General features: G+C 36.0%; 1 protein-coding gene across 1 annotated transcript in view; it reads left to right on the top strand.

Annotated features, from left to right (window-relative positions):
• The first annotated feature begins 9,342 nt into the window (after window positions 1-9,342).
• Window positions 9,343-20,756, top strand: part of UGGT2 (UDP-glucose glycoprotein glucosyltransferase 2) — an 81,434-nt gene continuing 70,020 nt past the window's right edge. Inside the window, exons 1-6 of the mRNA XM_059835649.1 lie at window positions 9,343-9,463; window positions 10,609-10,721; window positions 14,026-14,200; window positions 16,144-16,240; window positions 17,320-17,395; window positions 20,011-20,111. Coding sequence (XP_059691632.1) covers window positions 9,452-9,463; window positions 10,609-10,721; window positions 14,026-14,200; window positions 16,144-16,240; window positions 17,320-17,395; window positions 20,011-20,111 — 574 coding nt within the window. The 5' untranslated portion in view covers window positions 9,343-9,451. The remainder of the gene's footprint in view (window positions 9,464-10,608; window positions 10,722-14,025; window positions 14,201-16,143; window positions 16,241-17,319; window positions 17,396-20,010; window positions 20,112-20,756) is intronic.

The raw sequence follows: 20,756 nt of genomic DNA, 5'->3' as shown, positions 1-20,756 counted from the left end.
TGTGAGGGGAAGGTGGGCTGTTAGAAAGGGATGGCTGCGTTTCTCCCCTCTCTTCCTCTGTCAGTGGGCGTGTTAAGGTAGGCCTTTGGTATAAGGCTTAACTGTTCTCCACCTTTGACAGGCTTTCCCACGTTCCAAGTGCGCTATTTAAATGGCTGTGTATGTAACCTACTCGGGCGTTTTGCAGGTTAGGTTGAGGAGATGTAATGGGCCGATCTACACAATCCCTACCTTCCACTGAGTAACAGTAGCTCTTCCTCTCACCCCAATTAGTTTACTTTGACTCATGAATGAAATAATTGTGTGTAAAGGTATTAGTGAAGATGTGAAGCTGTAGTAGTGAAGCATGTCTTTTTTTGAAAAGGTATTGTTAACTTGTAATCATAATTTCAAAATAGGAAGTGAAAATGCTTTCCAGTATTATGTGCGTGTGGCTCCCCTGCCAGTTTGGCTTAAAATCTTTTCTTTGTTTTGTTTTTAAACTTACTTGCTGCTGTTTGGAGAACTCCCATGAAGGGGAGAATTGCAAGCTTCTGTAATCGAAGGAGTGGCAACCTTCCAAAGTAAAGATAAGGAAACAATACACTCATGCTAGCAAGTAGATCTTTTTGGCACACACAAAGGGGGTGAGGAAAAAAAAGCAACTGATGCTCCTGTAGGAAAAAATGCAAAACTGGAAAGTGTTACCAGTAAATGGAAGAATAGTATTTGAAATAAAGCAAACCTTACCTTTTACGCTTTGTAAGGATTAACCCACCTTTGAAAGTGTTCCAGAGACTGGGGACCTCCCCTGCATAGCAAAGTAGACATTGTCATTGATAAAAGCCTGTAATTTCATTAAAAACTATAACCTGACAGAGTGTGTGTTCTTACTGTATATTTAGCCACTATTAAATAAAGTTTGTGTGCTGAATTGATTTTATTTATAACTGTATATTGGAATACCTGTGGAAAAATAAAGTGGAAAATTGTGTTTAACTCTGTATCTGAGAATAGTCTGCTTGCTTTACAGCTCTGATTGTTGAGTTCAGATTGGTAGTATTTTGTTCAAATTTTTTTTTAACCAAAATATACCACTGTTCAGTGTTTTATGCTACAGAGATATTAGATGGTCATTGAATACTTAACACTTGGTTGTTGCTGGGTATTTGTTATTTTAAACAACTGAAGATTTTTATTGTGGTACATCTTTGGACAAAGTCAACCTATGGACAATTCATTTTTATTTTTAAACAGTGAATTTATTGCAGAAGATGGTAATGAGAAGTTTTGGCAGTTCTTGGAAACTGTACGAGAATTAACAGTTTATAAGCAAGGAGGTAAGTTAAACAGCATGCTAGTTTTAATATATTATCTTGCACTGTATTTAACTTCTAAACATCAAGCTAACACATTAACTAGTTCCAGTCAGGTAAAGCTTAACTCTTCCACTATGGCTTACTAAGTAGTTTTCCTTCAGGAAGTTGTAGCATGTTTTCCCCTGGGAGCTCTACCTGTAGAGGAGTTCTAAAAGCAGAGAAGACAAGATGGACTGAACTGTTGTTACAACATGGAACAGAAGTGTAAAGATTAAAGATACCTATCTTCTTACAAGACTCAGCAAGAGCTTATAGGATATTCAGACTTCATGTTTTGTGTAAGATTGATGTTTGTAGGGGAGAGAATCCCACAAATGACTAAAATGAGAATGCTAGCTAAAGGAAAAAGTGAATGACCAAAAAAGATTTAATACTTGTAGATGGCATAGAGACTGTTTTCTAGCAGCAATACTGGTGTTCTAGAATAAACTTTTATCACTGTCAGAATAGGATTAAAAAAAACCTTGCATGATTAGAGAGAAGAATATTAAGTTGTTAGAAGTTTGGAGAGAAGAACAAAGCATAAAACCCAGCAAATGAAGCATAAAAGTGAATCACCCCAGAAGATACCTTGGAGAGCAGTTTACTAGAAATGACCATGGTAATGAAAAATTGGGAAACCTCCCAGGCTTTACAACAGGTTGGTCAATAATTAGACCTACTTGATAGGTCAATAGATGAATGAGGTGAGAAAAGCTTCAAAACAAGGTAAGGCTTTTTAATTTTGCTCTTTACTTCAAAATAGTACAGCTCTTTAGGCATGAGTGTGAGGACCTAATGCTACTGCTAGAAGAGACTTCAGGTAAATTGAATGTTACATTAATAGTCAAAAGCTAACAAATTGTTGAAAGGTCATGTAGGAAATGGCAGGGAGATGACAAAATAAGTCCTTGTTACATGAAAAATGCTGTATATGGTAGGGAGAACTTAAGAAACAACATGCTTCAACAATTGTGACTGACTGAATACAAATCAAAAAGAGATTGTGGTGTCCATGTGGATAGGTCAGTGAGAATGTTATTTGAGTGCTCAGCAGCCCAAAGCAGCTGATAGACCTAAAAAATTACTGGGAAGGGAATGGACCCACATGGTAAACAACATTTTGCTGCTTATGATTCCATGATGCGCTTTTGTTTTGAGTAAAGCATGATGTTCTACTTTACTGTCTCCCTGTATTTTTCTCTTCATTTCTTTAGAAAGGATATAGTAAAAGCAGAAGATGTACAAAGAACTGTGACTGTAGTTGTGGGATATCAACTGGAGAGGTTAAAAAAAAAAAACCAAAACCCAAAACATTACTGTGAGCTGATGAGAACTGGGGATGGTCTGAGGTCAGAAGTATAAACAAAACCAGAGAGAATTGCTGAGAACAGTAGGTCTGGGTGGTGAATGCTGCTCAGAGCCATTCTGTGTAAGGGCATGAGGACATGGAAAATGGAGGTAGGTGCAGAATTTGACCTGTGGTCAGCTGCTAGTAGCATTTGTTGAGGCAAGTACTGTTGCCTAATGCTGTTTAAGGTCTTTGTCAATGCATGGGACAGTGGCATGGGTTACACCCTCCACAAGGTTGTGGATGACACAAAACTGGGAGAAGTTGAGAAGCTGGAGGGTAGGGCTGCCATTAGAGGGGCCTTGGCAGGCTGGAGAGATGGACCAACAGAAACGGGAATTTCAGCAAAGGCGCTTTACAGACTCCTGCACGTGGGCTGGAATAATCTCTGCAATAGTGCAACCTGAGCACTAACTGACTAGAAAGCATTTTTTGAGAAACAGGCTTGGGGATTCTTGTCAACAGTGAGTTGCATTAAATTCTTATGCTGGTGAAGACTAACTAAATGCGGGGCTGCATTAGCAAGAGTGTAGCCAGCAAGTGAAGAAAAGTGATTATTCCACTGTATGTGGCACTTGCAAGACCACCTCTGGAGCACGGTCCAGGTTGGGGGCTCCCCATTACAAGAAAGACATGGACATACTGGAGCAAGTCTAGGAGAGGATCACCCCAGTGGCTGGGGAACTGGAGCATATTTCTGAGGAAAGGCTGAGAGAACTGGGTTTTATTCATCTTGAAGAGCAGCAGGGTAAGGAGAGACCTCGTATCCTCAACTTCCTAATGGAAAGGTATAGAGAAGATGGAACCAGACCCTTCCTGAAGGTACACAGTAATATTAAAAAAAGCAATGGGCACAAGTTGAACCATGGAAAGTATGGTTAATACTAGGAAAGTGTTTCTGCCGTGGGATTGGGTTAACAGTGGAACAGGCTGCCCTGGGAGGCTGTGGAATCTTCATTTTTGGAGGTACTCAAAACTCTGCTGCACGAGGCCCTGAGCAGCCTAATCGAGCATTGAAATTAGATCTTCTCTAAGTAAAAGTTTGGATGAGGTGACCTCCAGAAGTCACTTTTGACTTTTCTTTTTTTTTTTCCCCCTATGTGTGGTTTAGATGCAGCTGATCTTGCCCTGAGACGAGACTGAGGTATTAGATGTGTCAGGGTTTTATATCAGCCCTGTCTTGTCTGCCTGCTTGGACCAACTTTGCAAGGAATTTGAAGCTTTAGTGACATTTGCTATTAGTGACACGGATGTCTGTTGAATTTTGCTGTTAGCTGCATACTTTACCTATTTCACCTGGATAAACTCTCTGTGATTGAGAATTAATAAATTACCTGTAGGATGATCTGCATGGTCTATCTTGCCAATTAAGTATTAGATGCTGGTAGTAGGGAACCTTGAGAATGTATGAAAATGTTACTTTAAGCATATTAAGTAATTGATGTGTATATGTTTGTTTATCATTATGGCCAACAAACTTCTATGTTTATAACGCAGGAAAATTGAAAGTTTTGGCACCAACTAGTTTTCCTAAAAGTCAATTCATAGTTGGGGTAGTATTATACAAGCAAACCAATGCTCTTTATGAGCAGGATGAGAAGGAATGATTCAGTTTTAGAGGAAAAGTAAGTAGTTCTTTAATGACAAAATCACATCAATATGGATTCTTCCAACTTATGAGCGTCTTACTGAAGTAAACATACTAAATGTGAAATAGAAATATTATGAGCATCATATGTATCCAGCAATAGTTATGCCACTTTCAGTAGGGAAATCTGCATTAGACGTCTACAATAAAATGGTCAGCTAGAGTGAAGAATACTGATACTGAAATATTGGAGTGGCACAGTTACTGAGAGGTGTGTAATAATATACCTCTGAGGAGAAGTTGTTTCTCTGGGTGGTGTGGAATGGTTCTTAGCTGTTGCATGTCAACACACAGTGACGTAGAGCAGTGTTGATGATGCACTAAGGCTGAAGTAACAATAACTACTTGAGCAAATTAAAGGATCTGGCTTAAAAAGGATGGGTTGGGGTAACTGACTTTTCAGTTCTGCTTCGGATGATATCAAGAGTAGATAGAATAGATAACTGGGAAATAAAGGTTTTGTTTTTAAATAGAAACATTTTAATAGAAGTTAAAAAATTCTTAGATTTGAAGCTGAAAAACTGGGTTTATAGGAGAATTGGAGGATAGGTTTGTATCGCAAACTACTGTTGAGTATTTCAGAAGAGTCATGAAGTATTAAAGCTAAAAGCAACTTAAAATCAAATATGGTGGCTTTTTTTTTTTCTTTTAAATCATCCCTTGGATGATTTCCAATCCATTGCTTATCAGTTCTCAAAACTTGTTATTTCAAATTTAGAATAATCAAGTCAACATCTGTTGTCAACTTGCTCATTTAAAATATTCAGCCGTAGCAAATTAGGTCTAGTAATACTCTGTTTAGCTATGATGTATGTAGCAATTTAATGGATTTGGTAGGAACAATGTACGTGGAATTTGATAAAGCTTTTAGTCAGGTGATGTATTTGGTTGTTTTAATGTTTTCTTTAATATGAACTCAAATCAACTTGGGCATCATTGAGATTATACACTATGAAAAACAAAGTTAATGATGGGATACACTCTAATAAATTAGATTGAGGTCTTCAGGTAGCATGGACAGCATTGTGTATGTCTACTTAATATGCAACATACTTGCCCCCAGGCTTGTGGAAGATTTGGAAATGCAGATGACGCTATTTCAGGCTGCATGTATGTTAAAAAGAAATCAAAGCTGCAAAAATTTCATATTAAAAACAGCACAGTTACAAAACACTGAAGAGTGCATTTTAAACTTGCTGCTGCTTTTATATCTCAATTAGGAATTGAGATATAATTTAGGAACACAGAGTAAAGGTAAGTAGCCAGTTCCCTGCTGACTAATTGTAACTCGAGTGTTTACTGTCTTCCCAAGTGGTTCAGTTTATATATTGAATTTTCAGCAGCCTCTTAAATATATTAAAAAAAAAAAAAAAAAAACCCACACAAACATATTAATAGGGAAACTATTTTCTCTGAAAAAATACAACAGTATATTACATATAAACAGCAATCATGCAAATTATTTGTTGTAATCTAGAAGACTATACGTTATTCACAACTAAATTAGGTAAGTATTTTTTATGTATGTATCAACCTTAAAGATGCAAGAGGAATCAGTATCACAAGCGTGATACTTGTATAATAAACATGCGATAAAATAAAGTATTCCCTCTCTACTGGCATCTTGCTTGAATGTCACAGGGATTTGATTGGCCAGTGATTGCTTGAACTGCTGTGACCTGGGATTCCCTAGCTGATCTATAGATACAGATATACATATCTATGCAGTTGGAACAATCCCCATGCTCCTATCCCTCAAAATAATGATCCCAGCACCCTGTGCTCTTTTGACTAATGATGTCCCTTACATTTACTTTCCCTGCCTCCTGTGCCTCAGTAGTTTGAATTCTCCTGCGGGCCACCAGCATATATTCAGATTAACTTTGTGCTGCGTGTGCAAGGGATCTGAGGAGCTGTGATATGGACCTTTACTTTCCTTTTGTGACTGTCCTAGTCGTCTCCCTTGAATTATTTTTAATCTACCTGTGATGTGAAATACTGCTGTAGATTGTGGCTAGTAAATGTCAATGTTTAAATGAGTCTACTTAGCTAGCTGTTCAATTCTTGTTGTAGTCAATCTAATCAGTTTGGCTACAGGAGTTGAGAGAGCTATTCAGCTGGCAAATTTAGGCATCTTTAGAGTGAGCTAAATAGCTTTTCAGGTTTTGTTGGCTGCTAGGCTATATCTCTCTTGGCTAGAATGGAAGTTTACGGATATGTAGCTCATACACGTGTTCAGATGTCTGAAATCTGGAGCTGTATTCTATTAATGTTTTCCCATGTATTTATTTTTAAATCAGCTTTGTTAATGAATGTAGCTGTCATATGCTATCATGCAGCATTTTATGACCAGAAACATCCATTTCTTCGTGGTTCCCTGTAACATCCTAAGAAATTTATTATGACTTCTACTCTTCGTCATAGAGTGCAGTGTTTTAAAACATGCCTGGAGGGCAAGTAGTTACCAAGTTTCAAGGAGCAAATAGTATGTGAGAATAATTTGCAAAACTGTAACCATAGTTCTGTATGTAATTTAAAAAAATGTTTTTGCATTAGGTGGATCATATAGCATGTGATGTGGATTAATTTGTCATGCTGAAATTTAAAGTACAGTTGTATTCTGAATGAAGCCAGCAGTGTTAATACAAGTTGAAGTAGTAGGAATGGATGCATGATTTGATAAATGTAACCTTGTCAACATGTTATACAATTATTTTTGAAGGCACATGACAAATTAATCTTTTTCTACTTATTAAAATCATCATTGTCATAATCATCTTCCAGAGCAAAAATGTTAGCTGTTTTATATACAGCTGTGAAAGCACAGCTGGAATTTGTAAGCCAAAGAATTTAAAGACTTGTGTAAAAATATTATATTAAGGCGGTATCTTTAGAATTGTATATTTAATAACTCTTCATTGTGTTCAATAGGATGTTATTTGGGGCTGAGTGGAGAGGCAGAAATTTCAGATCGAATTCTTATTTTTGTGGAGATAATTTGAAGAAAATTTGAAAGTGTAGTTATTGGAAAGACATTTCAATCTGGAAGCATTTGCCACTTCCAGATTTTTTACATTCACTGCTTGGAATGTGTGAAGCCAAATTTATCTTGTTTGAGTTCTGCCAGGGCTATGTGTAGGTTTAGAAAACATAAACAAGAAGGATTTTTCATCCATTGAATTTAATGTTAGACAGTAATTATCATATACAATTTATGGGAAGGCAGCTTTCTGGAAATGCAGATCATACGCTTTTGCAATCTTCAGATTATTTTTTTTCTACTGAATTACAGCAAACTCAGCCTTTCTAAGTAATGAATTATAAGAAGGAGGAAAAGGCAGGAAGGAGATCCTAGAGGCTTTAAGAACAAAAGAAGGCTAGGGGTTGTAAAAAGGAAAGTGAGAGGATAGGAAGTGCTTAGTTATGAAAATTGTATACAGAACTGCTGGGAGCAGTTAATGGGTATTTCCAAAACTATGGCCTGCAGGGCTATTGTATGTGGTCTAATGTTTTGCTGGAACCTAGGCCATGGTGAGGGAGTGGCATTTTGATTGCTGCAATCATCATTTGATAGGAGTACTGATGAGAGCTACTGCAGCTGAGGCAGGTAAAATCTGGCAGGTTAAATCACGTGAGATGATTTTCACACTGTGTAAAAATTTGGTGGTGCTTTGGACCCCTAAAGGGGTTTCCTACTGGGACAATCATTCCACTTTCACAGCAAGAGGACCTTTAAAATAAGGTGTTGACCTAAGAACACAGATAAATTCAAGCTGGACAGCTAGAATGGTTCCTCCTTGCAACTCACTTTCCCTTTGCTGCAAATTTTCATCTTTATATGAGACTATTTGAATTACATGTGAAAAAGATCTTGAATCACTGCAGTTTCCAGGTAGTATCTATCAATGTAAGTGAAATACATGCTGACTACATAACTTTTTTTGGGAGTGGGGGCAGGCATAAATTGGCAATTCTGTACTGCTTCACACATGTTTCAGCTGTTCCTCCTGTGCAACCTTCCTCCTTCCAGCAACCTCCAGAACAGGGATGGTGCACAATGCTTGGTATGGTCACAGCTTTGGTTCTCTGACTCCAATTTGTTTGTGTTCAAGAATATCATATAGTACAATGTGTACAGCCTGATTTAAAATTTTGGTAAGCATTATTCCTTAAACAGATACAGGTCTTTTTCACAACTTGGGAAAACAAAATTACAACCTATTTCTAATTAGGCTTCTTTGCCTCACAGTCCAAGGACAGCATGAGACTATTCACTTGAATATGCCTCTAGAAGAATAAATGAAGGTTAACTATTTCCAGCCTATGTTCTTTATTACCACTTCTGTCATTCCCAGACACCATCTACCTTCCTTCTTACTTGGAGTCCTAATTTTGCCCTTGAGAAGGCAAGATATGCAGAATGGGGGGAAGCCACTTCACATGTTGCATCCATTCTTGTACTCTTGTTTATCATGTATCTTTAATGAAGAAATAAGATATGTGAGAGTGGCCTGAAGAATGTCATCTTTAAAAGATTTTTTTTTTAATTGACATAAGTTGCATGGTTGGAGTGTTCCAACACTAGATGTGAGGAAATAATTTGTAAAATAATGCTGCTTGAAAGTAAGTAACCTTCAAAATTTGCATTAAAAAGCTAGCATAAGCTTGACAAATAGAAATAAATGAATAAGCTCTATTCAAGACTTTCCATATGAGTCTGCAGAGAGACATTATTGTCTTGAGTGGTTTTTTTTATATTGCTGAAAATGATTTAGATGTTAACTAGTGCTATTGCGCTCACTTTTGTTGTATTTATGTTGCATTAGGCCTTTAGAAATGGTAGTAAAGGAAATAATTATCAGTGGACAACATTCAAGACTTGAACTGCCAAGCAGAGCTAATGTAATATTTGCCTATTATGTAGCACAGGTAGATATGCCACATGATTTATGGCTAAATACTATAAGATTGTCTTTTTTTTTTTTCCCCCCAACAGATTCAGAGCATTCCTATTACAATTTAATCTTGAAGAAAGCAGGACAATTTTTATCCAATTTGCAAATCAATCTATTGAAGTTTGCACTTTCCATACGGGCATATTCTCCAACTGTTCAGATGTTTCAACAGGTGACTATATTACCTGATATATTTGCTACATAACTTTATGTGGTATTTTGGCTGCAGAGTGAAGAATGTTCATTATTACAGTTCAGTAAAATATATGCTGACATTATTTGGAATCAAACATGATCCATTTATAAAGGTGATGCTTTATAAGCTGGTTATATTGACAGGAACAAATATTCATGTTTAATTGTATGGATAGCATTATTTTCAGGGTAGAATTTTTGGAATTGTTCATTTTTAAAACTCAGGTTGTGGGGTTTTTTGCATTGCTTTAAATAATCCTGTGGGAATTCAGAGATTGCCAAAGTAGGAAATTTCCTGTTGCTTCAAGTAATTTATATTTGTTATTTAGTGGACTTCTCATCTCTCTCATTATTTTAGTATATGAAAAGTTGAAAGATAGACTACTCAAATACCTGCTTTGTTAATGAAAAAGTGGGAGGACATAAATTCACTGTGCCTCTAGCCTAAAACTGCTCCTCCTCCTTTTAGCAATGCCACCTTCAAGATAAAGTGAGAAATCCATGTTTCTGAAAGGTAATAAGCTGTAATAAAGTTAGGGTTTTTTTGCAAGTGTTCTCTGGAGAAATATCATCATCTCGGACTCATATCTTTTCATTTTTATCTTTCGGCTTGTGACTCCATACTCATTGACATGCAGTCATATGATTTCCACTTTACATGGGAGTAGCTGAATAGAGTTCAAAAAAAAAAAAAGGCGGGGGGTGGGAAGGAGAGAGAACCACAAAAAAATTGATGTTAATTGTTTGTGATTTATTGGTTAGCAGTCAACTCTTTGTACGTTAACCTGATTGCTGATAGTGACTAAAATTAAAAATATCTCAGAGTACATTCTGTGATTTTAGCTTGTGGAGGAGATTTCTCAGCCCTGTCTTTACAGAACATAAATGGACTTGCATTTTTTTGAGTATGACTGCATTTGATAGACTACATTTCACAAAGGTTATAAGGTCTTCATTTTCTAATATTTTCCATTACTTTTTTAACATGTACCCAATTTTGAATGGGCTTAATTAGAAACACAACTCAATGGCAGCTGTTGAGTTATTTTAATCACAGGGATGTGAGTTTAATTTGAAGTGCAATCAAAGCATTCTGGTTGAGTATAATTGTTGAAATATTAGATTGCAGCTGATGAACCTCCACCAGAAGGCTGCAGTGCATTTGTGGTTATCCATGAGAAGCACACCTGTAAGACTCATGAAATAAAAAAGCTGCTGAAGAAGGCTACTAAAAGGTAAATGTAATGATCTGTTTTAACAGGAAAAATAGATTACTAAAGAGCAAGATGTATTATTGCATATATACTTGTAGTATTTTGAAATTCTGTGTTCTACTTGCTTGATAATGCCAAGCCCATAAATCCCTGTTTACTGGATGTTTAAAGACACACCTATTTAAAGTATACATTATTTTAAGAGAGTTACTTTTGGTTTTGAAATACTTTAAACACTTACTGTTATGACAATTCATCAATTATGAATCAAAGCAGGGTTTTAAAATAAAATCAGAGCTTTGCTCCTCCATAACCACATGGATAATTTTGTATTTCTTCCCTTTTTTTTGGTATGGGATAGTCAAGTGTAAGTTACAGTGTACTTTCTATACAAACTTAGCATTTAATGCATCTGGGATAGAAAGGTCTGTCGACAGAAGTACTGCGTAGTCAGTGCCGCTGCATTTGTGGTTTTCTGGATTGTAAGTGGAAGAGGAGTCCACCTCAGCTGGCATAACCTTTCCTCACCTTGTGCTAGACTTAGCACCTATCAAGCCTTACTGCAGGCTTTGTCAGTGGAAACTAGCATCAGTTCAGAATGAATTTGGGCCATGAAGTAAAATATGTAGAACGTCTTAAAATAACAAATAACAAAATAATGAAAGCAAAATGTTTGATCTCTATTAAAAAAAAAATTCTGTTTTTTTTCAAGACCTGTATGTAACATTTTTTTGTTTCTTTTTTTCCTGCAATGGTCAAAGTCACCATAATATACATCAGTGTCCATACCCTCATCCACTTCATGGAGATATCTAGAGCTGAAAGAATGATTTAGTAGGGCATGTTTCTTGGATTTTGCTTGCTATCAAATAAAAATTTTCCTTTTTGTTTCATTTTCTGTCTTCTGTCTGTCATGACTCTTCCACTTAAGCCAGGCCAACTTAAGCTAGGCTTTCAGTTGTGTCCTAAAGTTCCCCATATTGGATGAGGGCCCAAGAAATGTTCACATTTTAGGGATGATAGTTTCAAATCTCACTGGAAGAGAAAGAAGAGGCTGCAGCATTATTTTATGCAGATCCATCAGCTCAACCTGAGATCCAGGAAGTCTCAGGCACTTTGGACTCAGGAGAGCCCAAATAGTCTGCATGTCAAGACCAAGGTTTTGCTTCATCCAGTCCTTTATGCAGCAGCTACTGTGATTTGGTCTGTTGCACTTTCAGCCATGTTGCAACAGACTTCATGGCTCTAATTGGAGGTATTTTGTGTGGAGGTGCAACAGCCGTCTCAAGGGCACTGGGTGTGTTAAAGGAAATCTTCAGTGGTTAAATGGTTGGAATTGCTTATCTTTTTAACTGTCCAAAACACAACACTAAAATTTCTGGGGCTGTTGCTGCCAAGAGCAGAAGCATTGATGGGAGTCCCATTTTGCTCAAAACAGTCAGTGCCTTAAAAGGTTTGTCAGTACGCATGTCTGCTGTCTTCTGTCGATCACATTGCTTCTACATCCTGTCTTGGCAACTATTTAGGCAAGCATATAGTTGCATGTACTACCCTAGTAACTGGTTAGCGAGTGCTGAACTCCACATCCGTGTATTTTTTTAATCTTTTTTTGTCTGCCCAGCTGCTGTTCCTTCCCTTTCGGGCAGCCTTCTCATGAGAATCTCTTATGGCGGGAAATTAATTAGCTTTCAGCTCTAAGCAAGAGAGTCAATTCCTTCTCACTACTATTCAGTGTTGAAGAGAAACAGAGAACGGAGGCTTATCTTGGATTTACAAGGTCTGAACGCTTTAATTCTCCAATCCAAGGTCGTTATGGTAGTCCTATGCAGTGTTATTTCACTGCAGCACTTAATTTTTTTAGTGACGCATGTTCATTATACTGCTTCCTTTGAGACTGTCAGTGTTCAAAAAAGTCATGGCAGCACTTGGTACCCACTTTTTGAGAACAGGAGTCATTCTTCTGCTATACTTAGGTGACTAGTTAAGAAAAGAGAAGCTCTCTTGATTTAGTTTTTCACCTCTCTATAAATGACTGTGACAGTTCTTGTCTCTCTGGATACGAGAAGGAAGTTGCACAAGTCACATCCCGTATGTATGCTTTCACTGGGGCAAATCTGGATCTGTTCTTGAACAGAGCTTACTCATTCAAGAGTTGTTTCAGACTTCCTGATGACACCTATGTTGTCTGCCTTGTCCTGTGATGACAGTGGGAAAGCTTGCCTGATATTTCTGTGACACATGGCTGCATGCACCCAAGTTAATTCTCAAGCCAGGCCTCTCCTTTTGTCTCTGCCTTACAAATGAGGTCTTTGGTTGCATACCTACCAAGCTTACATAGGACGTTGATGTTAAGGCCCTGAGTAACCTGTTATAAATTGACCCTGCTTTGAGTGAGGGTTTGGAGCAGATGACCTCCAAAAGTCCTTTGCAGTGTAAATTTTTCTGTGATTTTTATATTGAAGATATTCCTAAGCTTTGCATCATAGAAACTGTGGCATGTGGAGCTCTGCTTACATCTTCCCAGTGTGACTTTTCAATGAGTATCTACTACAGGCATTTCTGTAGTGCCTGTTGGATTAGAGTTTCTGAACTTGGCTTGAAGAGGTTTGGAGGGAGTTTACTGGTCTTTCAAGTGTGACTGTGCAAAGGCAACTTTGAAAAAGAAGTGTAGTGATTAATAATTAGCACTTTGAGTATATTATTCAAGCATATCCTCTGTTACTTTTCCATCTTTCCCAGGTTTTATGCAAAAGATGTATGCTGTCATCTAAGAAATCATTGCAGGTATAGAAAGTGTAACTTTTCTAGTCATGGCTTTCAGTGAGGAGGGTAGGTAGGCAGGCAGTCAAAATTTGCAAAATCAGCCAAATTAACAGAGCTTGATGGTGTTCAAGAAGTATAACCCCCGTTAGTTTCCATGTGTGTTAGCAGCTTTGTCAAACTTCACTGAATATCCCTCTGCTACTCTGTTACTCACTGATTGCTCTGCACATCTCTAATAGATATAATGCATCATTTAAATTAAAAGCTTGAAGCTGTAACTGATTCTTGCGCAAAATCTCAAAGTGCTATGCTTTTCATTTGCTCTTTGTATTGTGATTTGATAAAATACATTAAAATTATTTATAGTTAATGCTGATTTTTCGGTTTCTTAGACTTCAATTTGGCAAATTTGTGAGCAATCATGATTATTTTGTGATGATTTTGACATGGCTTGTATATTTTTAGCATGTAAGCTAAGTTTTTTTATTATGAAGTAGAAAAACTGCCACTGTTTTAATTTATTTTCTGAATATATAACACAAGAATTTGTTTTTAAAACCAGACCCAGGCCATATCTTTTTAAGGGAGACCATAAATTCCCAAGTCTCAAAGAGGATGGCCCAGTAGTTGTTCTTTATGCAGAAATGGGTACGAAAGACTTTGTCAAATTCCACAAGATTTTATCTGAGAAGGCGCAAAAGGAGGAAATTGTTTATGTTCTCCGGCATTATGTTCAGGTATGCAATTCAATTTAACATTGATTCAGTAAACTGTTAGTATTCTGTCTTTATTTTGCTTGCTTTTTGACAAAACACATTTTCTACATTTATTTTTGCATTTGCTGAAATCATGTGCAATATATATTCTAATTTTAAAACTTCCTAGGTGAAGTGGTTCACCTAATTGAAACTTTGAAGCAGGGAAAGCATGATATTATCTAATCCTGCATGCAAGCGCTGTTTGCATCACTGATTGATCTTGAAATATCTCTTTTTTTGGTTATATGTCTGTTTTTTGTATGTTCTACGAAGATCTTGGGTGAATTTTGGTGCAGCAGACTGAATGTATTAGTAACAAGAATTAGAAAAATGGGAAGTAGAATAGAAAATCAAGTTGAAAAATATTTAATTATAATTTTATATATTCTCAGTATACTTTCATATGTTTGTTGTAGTACAGCAGCATGGGCTATCACAGCCAACATCACTGGCCAGTTTTTTGACACATTCCACAGTGTCGGTATTTTAAACATAATGTTTCTGAATGCTTTTCTTAACTTACTCTTCTCCTTGAAACAAAACAAGACAAATACCAGTACTTGGAACTATATTGTTCCCAGTTTTGGTTATTGGAAGTTTTTTGTAATTTATATTCAAAGTACAGCTCTTAAATAGTTTGGCTAATACAAGCATAATCTGATGGAGTGAGAGGTTGCTGTGATTTATGTAGACCAGGCATTTCAGGGAGATGAGATCCATAGTTTGCAGATGACTTTGGGTTGTTTGCTCACAGTAATGAAATAGAGAATTTGAGGAAACCAGTTTTAAATTCTAAGTTGTGTGGGGTATAGTTTCTACTGAACTTCATGTTGTTTTATGCACTTTTATTTCAATTAAATACCTACAGTCTCCTTGCTCTGACCAGCTTCTGCACCATGGTCCCCCCAGTTGTGTGTTGTCTTCCTTCCTGCACGTCTCTCTTCAGACTGCTCTTCCCTTTTACTCCTTCCTCACAACCTCCATTTTTATTCTTTGCTTCCCACTGAGATGGATTCTCCCTCCTTTTTTACATTAAATGGCAGAAGAGAGAGCATTGAGAGCAGAAAAGGTACAGTCTTTCTGCTGTCATTTTTGGTTTTTGCCAGTATCACCAACACTGCTTGGAGAGTGCAGTGCTCTCTCTGCATTGAGATTTGCTTAGAGGAGTAACAGAGAAAACCCCCAGCCTTGCTGGGTTTTCAGTTGTGGACTGGGGATTCTTAATACAGAATGACTCTTAGAAATTGCAAGCTAAAGCTGAAAGGCTTTCAAGAAATTGCTGCTGTTCATGTGCAAATTGCATTTTGGACAAATTAGGGCACGTTTTCAGAAATAAGTATGCTCTGAGTAATAATGCTGTTGAATATCAAACTTCCACTCCAAAGTTAGAAATACTTGTTTGTTTTTAATAAGTGACAACCTGTTTTTAGCAGTAATACTTTAATACATTTTCTTAATCCTCCTTCCAGGAAGTGATTAACTCTTTCATCAAAACTTTTTTAAAGAATCAGTCTGATGCAGAAATAGAGAATTTCCTCCTAACATGCTGAAAGTCTGGCAAAATTACAAAGAAATTAATAACAGTTTAAAATGTGAATTGCTACTAGCTCTGCCTGTTCTAGTTCTTCTAATATTATGTGAAGGGATGACAATTTTGACACAGCCTTTCTGTGGTCTGCAGGATATAAAGGAAGTCCTTACTTTCTGTTACACACCTTCTCAATGGACTATCAATATGTCTTACATGACTCTTGTAGTTTGTTTGGTGTAGCATTTTGTACTTTGAACCATAAATTGAAAGATGAATTTAAGTTATGACTGTCATAACATTTTAAAGTTACAGTATTGGATATTGTTAATCTCCTAAGTACGGTTTTTTAAGTTTTTTTTTTTTGTTCTGTTAAAATAATATCATCAAACAGAAACCAAGTTCTAGAAAAATGTATTTATCTGGATATGGTGTAGAACTTGCAATAAAGAGCACAGAATATAAAGCAGTAGATGACACACAAGTTAAAGGTATGTGGGTTTTTTTATTTATTTATGATATCGTATTGGAAATACTATTGAAATATGTCATAATCTTCAGTTATAAAGTCCGTAATGTTTTGAAGGTTATACTTAATTTCTTTTTACAGACAGAAGTCTCAGGCATTGCAAACTAAGACATCAAAATATATGCGAGCATTTATGAAGTGCCGTGCTTAGGATATAGTTCATTATCTAACCTCTAATTGTTGTTTTCTGTAGCTCTTCAAAATCTAACCCATTCTTATTCCTTTCAATAAGTATAAGATTTTTTTAACCTTTATTCTTCAATTACTTTGTTGGCATCTCTAACATGCTAATTACTACAGTATCTACACATTAGTGTTTCAGGGGTGAGGGGTTGTTTTCTGAGTTTACGTGGAAATACTGTCACAATCTTCTGTAGGAAAGATATGCTGTATCGTAGAACTTGGTACCAGTGTATGTTACTACATGTTGAAATGAGACATTTACCACAGAAAGTGGTAGCTATAGCATTCTGACACAGAGAAATTACTTTGTGTGGACATTTACAACATAGAAAGAAAGTTAGTTAACTCTCTTTGGTAAGACTAAGGTTTAATAGCCTTTGAGTCATGTCAAAAATAGTTTAATTTTTTTAAGGGAAAGAAGCTGATCTCTGACTTAGATCAAATGCTAGCTGGGGATTCAAGTCCTTTAAAGTCGTCATGCTGTTCAATAAATTTGGTAGTATTTTCAATAAATTTGGTAGTAACTGGCTGATTGAGAGTTATAACTTACCACTTAATCAAACTGAGAAATGGCTGTTTTAGGAAGTGAACTATTTAACCGTATCAATTTTGTTTATATAAAAAATGTAACCATTGGATGAATTATATTCAAAACTTAATTTGAATGTTGCTGAGTTCTGTAAAGTGATTCATTCTGATGCCAAAATATGAATGCATAAGTATAAATCTAATTGAAATTACATCTGTGAACGACAACATTCTGGTTGTATGTTTCTGTTAACTGTTTTATAATTCATAAGAACATAATACATCAGTAACTTTCTTGGTTTATATTGTCTACGTGTGCTATGTGTTCAGGAGCAAATGAGACAAAAGAAGAGGAAGATGAGGAGGAGGAAAGTGATGTCCAAGGATTTCTCTTTGGCAAATTAAAGTGAGTTGATATAATTAAACTTCTGCATTTTTTTTCCTGGAACCTGAACTAAAAATAAACATTTTTTCATAGATGAAGTGAGATTTATGTTGGAAATTACTTTATTTGCCACTGGTGAAAATGCTGATTAATTTTTTTGTGTATGTCTTGTGAATGTAAAGATGCAACAGTTGTTTATTCTGTTCATTTCAATGTATTGCTTTTAGTTTTCTAATTCTCTTCCATCTATACAGTAAACTGTTAATTAAGGTAAAAAAATTTCCTCTGGGCAACAGACACAAAAACATAGAACACTATGTTTTCATGTTTGTATCTACAGTAAATATAATTAGAATCAAAATGTTGGTTTTCAAAATGCAAGTAGTAGCACAACAAATCCAAACCCATGTGTTGTAGTTACATCAGGTGTTTTTAAGATGGATAGTCATTCATTTCTTAGAGTTAAGGAGTGATATTTCTTGGAGGATACGCTTATTATAGATGTCTTTTTATTTTGGAGTTCGTGAATTTGTGTTCTGTTCTAGCAGGAACACTTTTTTATCTCTAAGTTACAATCTCTTAGATGAAATTGGATGCCACCCTACTGAGGGCTCCTTCCGGTCCTCCACTGATGGATTCATTTCGTGGCTGCAGTCATCAAAAGTGCTTCCCTTTACTGTAACAAATCCATGGAGTGAATCATAAATCCTGGTGTTTTTTTTCAACAAGAAACTGAAGAGTGTGGGTCTTCTCTAATGTCATTCTCTCTCTTATTTTTTTAAAGCAAAAAGTGAACTTGTTTGTAGGTTTTCTCACCAAGCTGTAAGTCTTCTCAGAGTTCAGAGTTGCTAATGCTGTCCAAATTTTTGAGAGCCCATCCCCTTTCTGCCTTGTTTAAAGTAAGCACATTGAGATAGAAATGCACACAGATCTGCAGGCTTCCGTGTTGTTTCACTTGGTATTAGAGACCTTCCACAGCAAGTAATATCAACTGCTTAAGTCATGTTTATCTGAGCCTTTTTTCTTCTTGGACTGTGCTAGGTTTAGCTATACTTAGGTTCTCAATGTTGCACTGTGACTAATTTGTGAAGCTGTCAGATAATTACTCAGACTTTTTGACATTGTTTCTAGACTCATTTTTTCTCCTTTTCATACTGGAGATGGGAGATGTTTCTGTAATCTGTAAATTGTCCCTCAGTTATAGCCATGTTAAGGGTTATACTTCACTTCACTATACTGTAAAATAGTTGTGAATGTAAGCAGAAGACATAAAATCTCAGAAATATAACTATTTGATTGGGCAAATTAACATAATTCAATCCCACATCATGATACATATCCAAAGAAGGGTAGCTTTTTTCAGTTGGCTTTGTGTGTGTTTGATTTTGTGCATACATTGACCGTAGCATAAGTGAACAAGAGAAATGAGGGACCAAGCATCAACAATAGATCTTGGTTGTGGTTTGTGGCTAGGTCTTATTTGCCAGTTGTCCTTCATTCACAGAAGAATTGAAGGTCTGAACAGAAAAAAAATATATCATCAAGGTAAATTTGCAAAGAAGGCAGTAAAAACAGTAATTAAAGAGCTCAAAACTAGTTAAGAGTTTGCTACTTCATAGAGGGATTTCTAAGAGTATGATTTCTAAGAGTATGAACTATGTTTGTCATTTCTAGGTCTATGTTACAAGTAAGAAAAAAGGGAATTTTCTGTCTTTGCTTCCCTCTTCAGCTGAGTGTGCTTCCTTTGAGGAACTTGGACTACATTTTAATTTCAGAACAACAGTCTTCATCAGTGATATTTTTCTTTTTCTATAAAGAATAACGGTTAATATCATCTAACAGCTAAAAAATAAGGAGGGAGGGATTCCCTGTGAAACGTCTTAATATCTAAAATAAAATATGAAATATTACAGAACTTAAAGTCTTAGCCAAAAACAGACATCTAAAGCACTACTTTTTGCTTCTTGTTCAATACTTCTAGCAGAAGACTTTTCAGAAATCTAATGGAGATTGTTTGATGTTCAAGGGTGTCTTGTAACAGGCTGAAGTCTCTGCCCTCAAAACTTCTTTGCACAACTATCTTTTAAAAAAAAAAGAAGCCAAGCTTTTAGGCACCATGCTCTTTTTCAGGTCTGACTAGTGATTTGTGTGCTCAGTAGCATGATTTTGTCAGTGATGTTAATTTGTACAAAATGTACTCAACATTGTCTTGCCTATATCTATTGTAGGTAATACAACAAACTCTGTGTGCAGTTACAGTTAATCTATAGTACAGTTAGTCTACAGTTACATATACATTATGCTATAGTAAACTAACTATGCAGTTACCTGTATTGTGTGTTAATACTATTTGATCTTTGAGTTCATTTATTCCATCAAAGTTTATTTGGCAGGGTTTGAGTCAGATCGCTACAAAACAATTGAACTCCTTCTTGTAATTAACTGATTTTTAGTCCTCAGAAATCACCTCTTCTTACCCCAAATCCTCATTTTTATTTGAAGAATGAATTAAAATTTTAATTCTTGCTTGTTACCCTAAAGATACAGTATTAGCTGTGAGTAATACTGTGGATAAAAGCAGACATCAATGGATGACATTGATTTTGCCTTTTTTTTAAAAAAATGTTTTATTGTAGACAGATGCATCCCGATCTGAAAAATAATCTGAAAGAGTTTAAAAAACATCTGATTGAAACCACTAACAACATGGAACCACTGAAGGTTTGGGAGCTACAGGGTATGTATTGCGTTTTTCTGAATTAACACAGTACTCTGTTTAATTTTCCATTTGTTATGTTGATGTATCAACATTATGATAAAAGCTTCTTTTAAAGGAGACATAGGGTTTCATAAAAAGGCAGTATTATATCAAGTATTTAAAAAGAATGTGTTGGCATCTTGTCCTAGTATTATAGGCTAGAAATTAAAGGTGCATTGAAGTCATTTTATAAGATGGAGAACCATAACTAGCTTTACTGATTTTAAAGGTGGAAGTTATATTGCCCAGTTTTCTGCCTGATCTGTTATCTCAAATGTTGAATTTAGTTTCAGATTTTTTTTTGAGAGGTCAGGCAAAAAATACCAGTTTGACATGACTATTGAGTTGGGATGAAATACAGGTTAAGACAGTTTGTTTAATTTATAAATCCTAACTTTTATCAGTGTACTGGAGTTCACATTGATAAATTTTTTTAATATAAGATCAAATGCTTTTAAAAGCTTTCCTGCAGAAAAGGACCACAAATATGTAAAACAGCTTCTGTGCTGATGACCTGCAGGACATTCTGTGTAGCGTGAATGGAATTATAAATCGCTCTAAAATAGGTCCCTAAAATGTCATGACATGTTTAGGCAACTAAATTTTGCCTGTTACATTCTTCAG

The sequence above is a fragment of the Gavia stellata genome, chromosome 1 (assembly GCF_030936135.1).
Source record: "Gavia stellata isolate bGavSte3 chromosome 1, bGavSte3.hap2, whole genome shotgun sequence".
Lineage (NCBI taxonomy): Eukaryota > Metazoa > Chordata > Aves > Gaviiformes > Gaviidae > Gavia > Gavia stellata.
The sequence above is the reverse complement of the archived record's forward strand: the minus strand, read 5'-3'. Positions and strand labels throughout refer to the sequence as shown.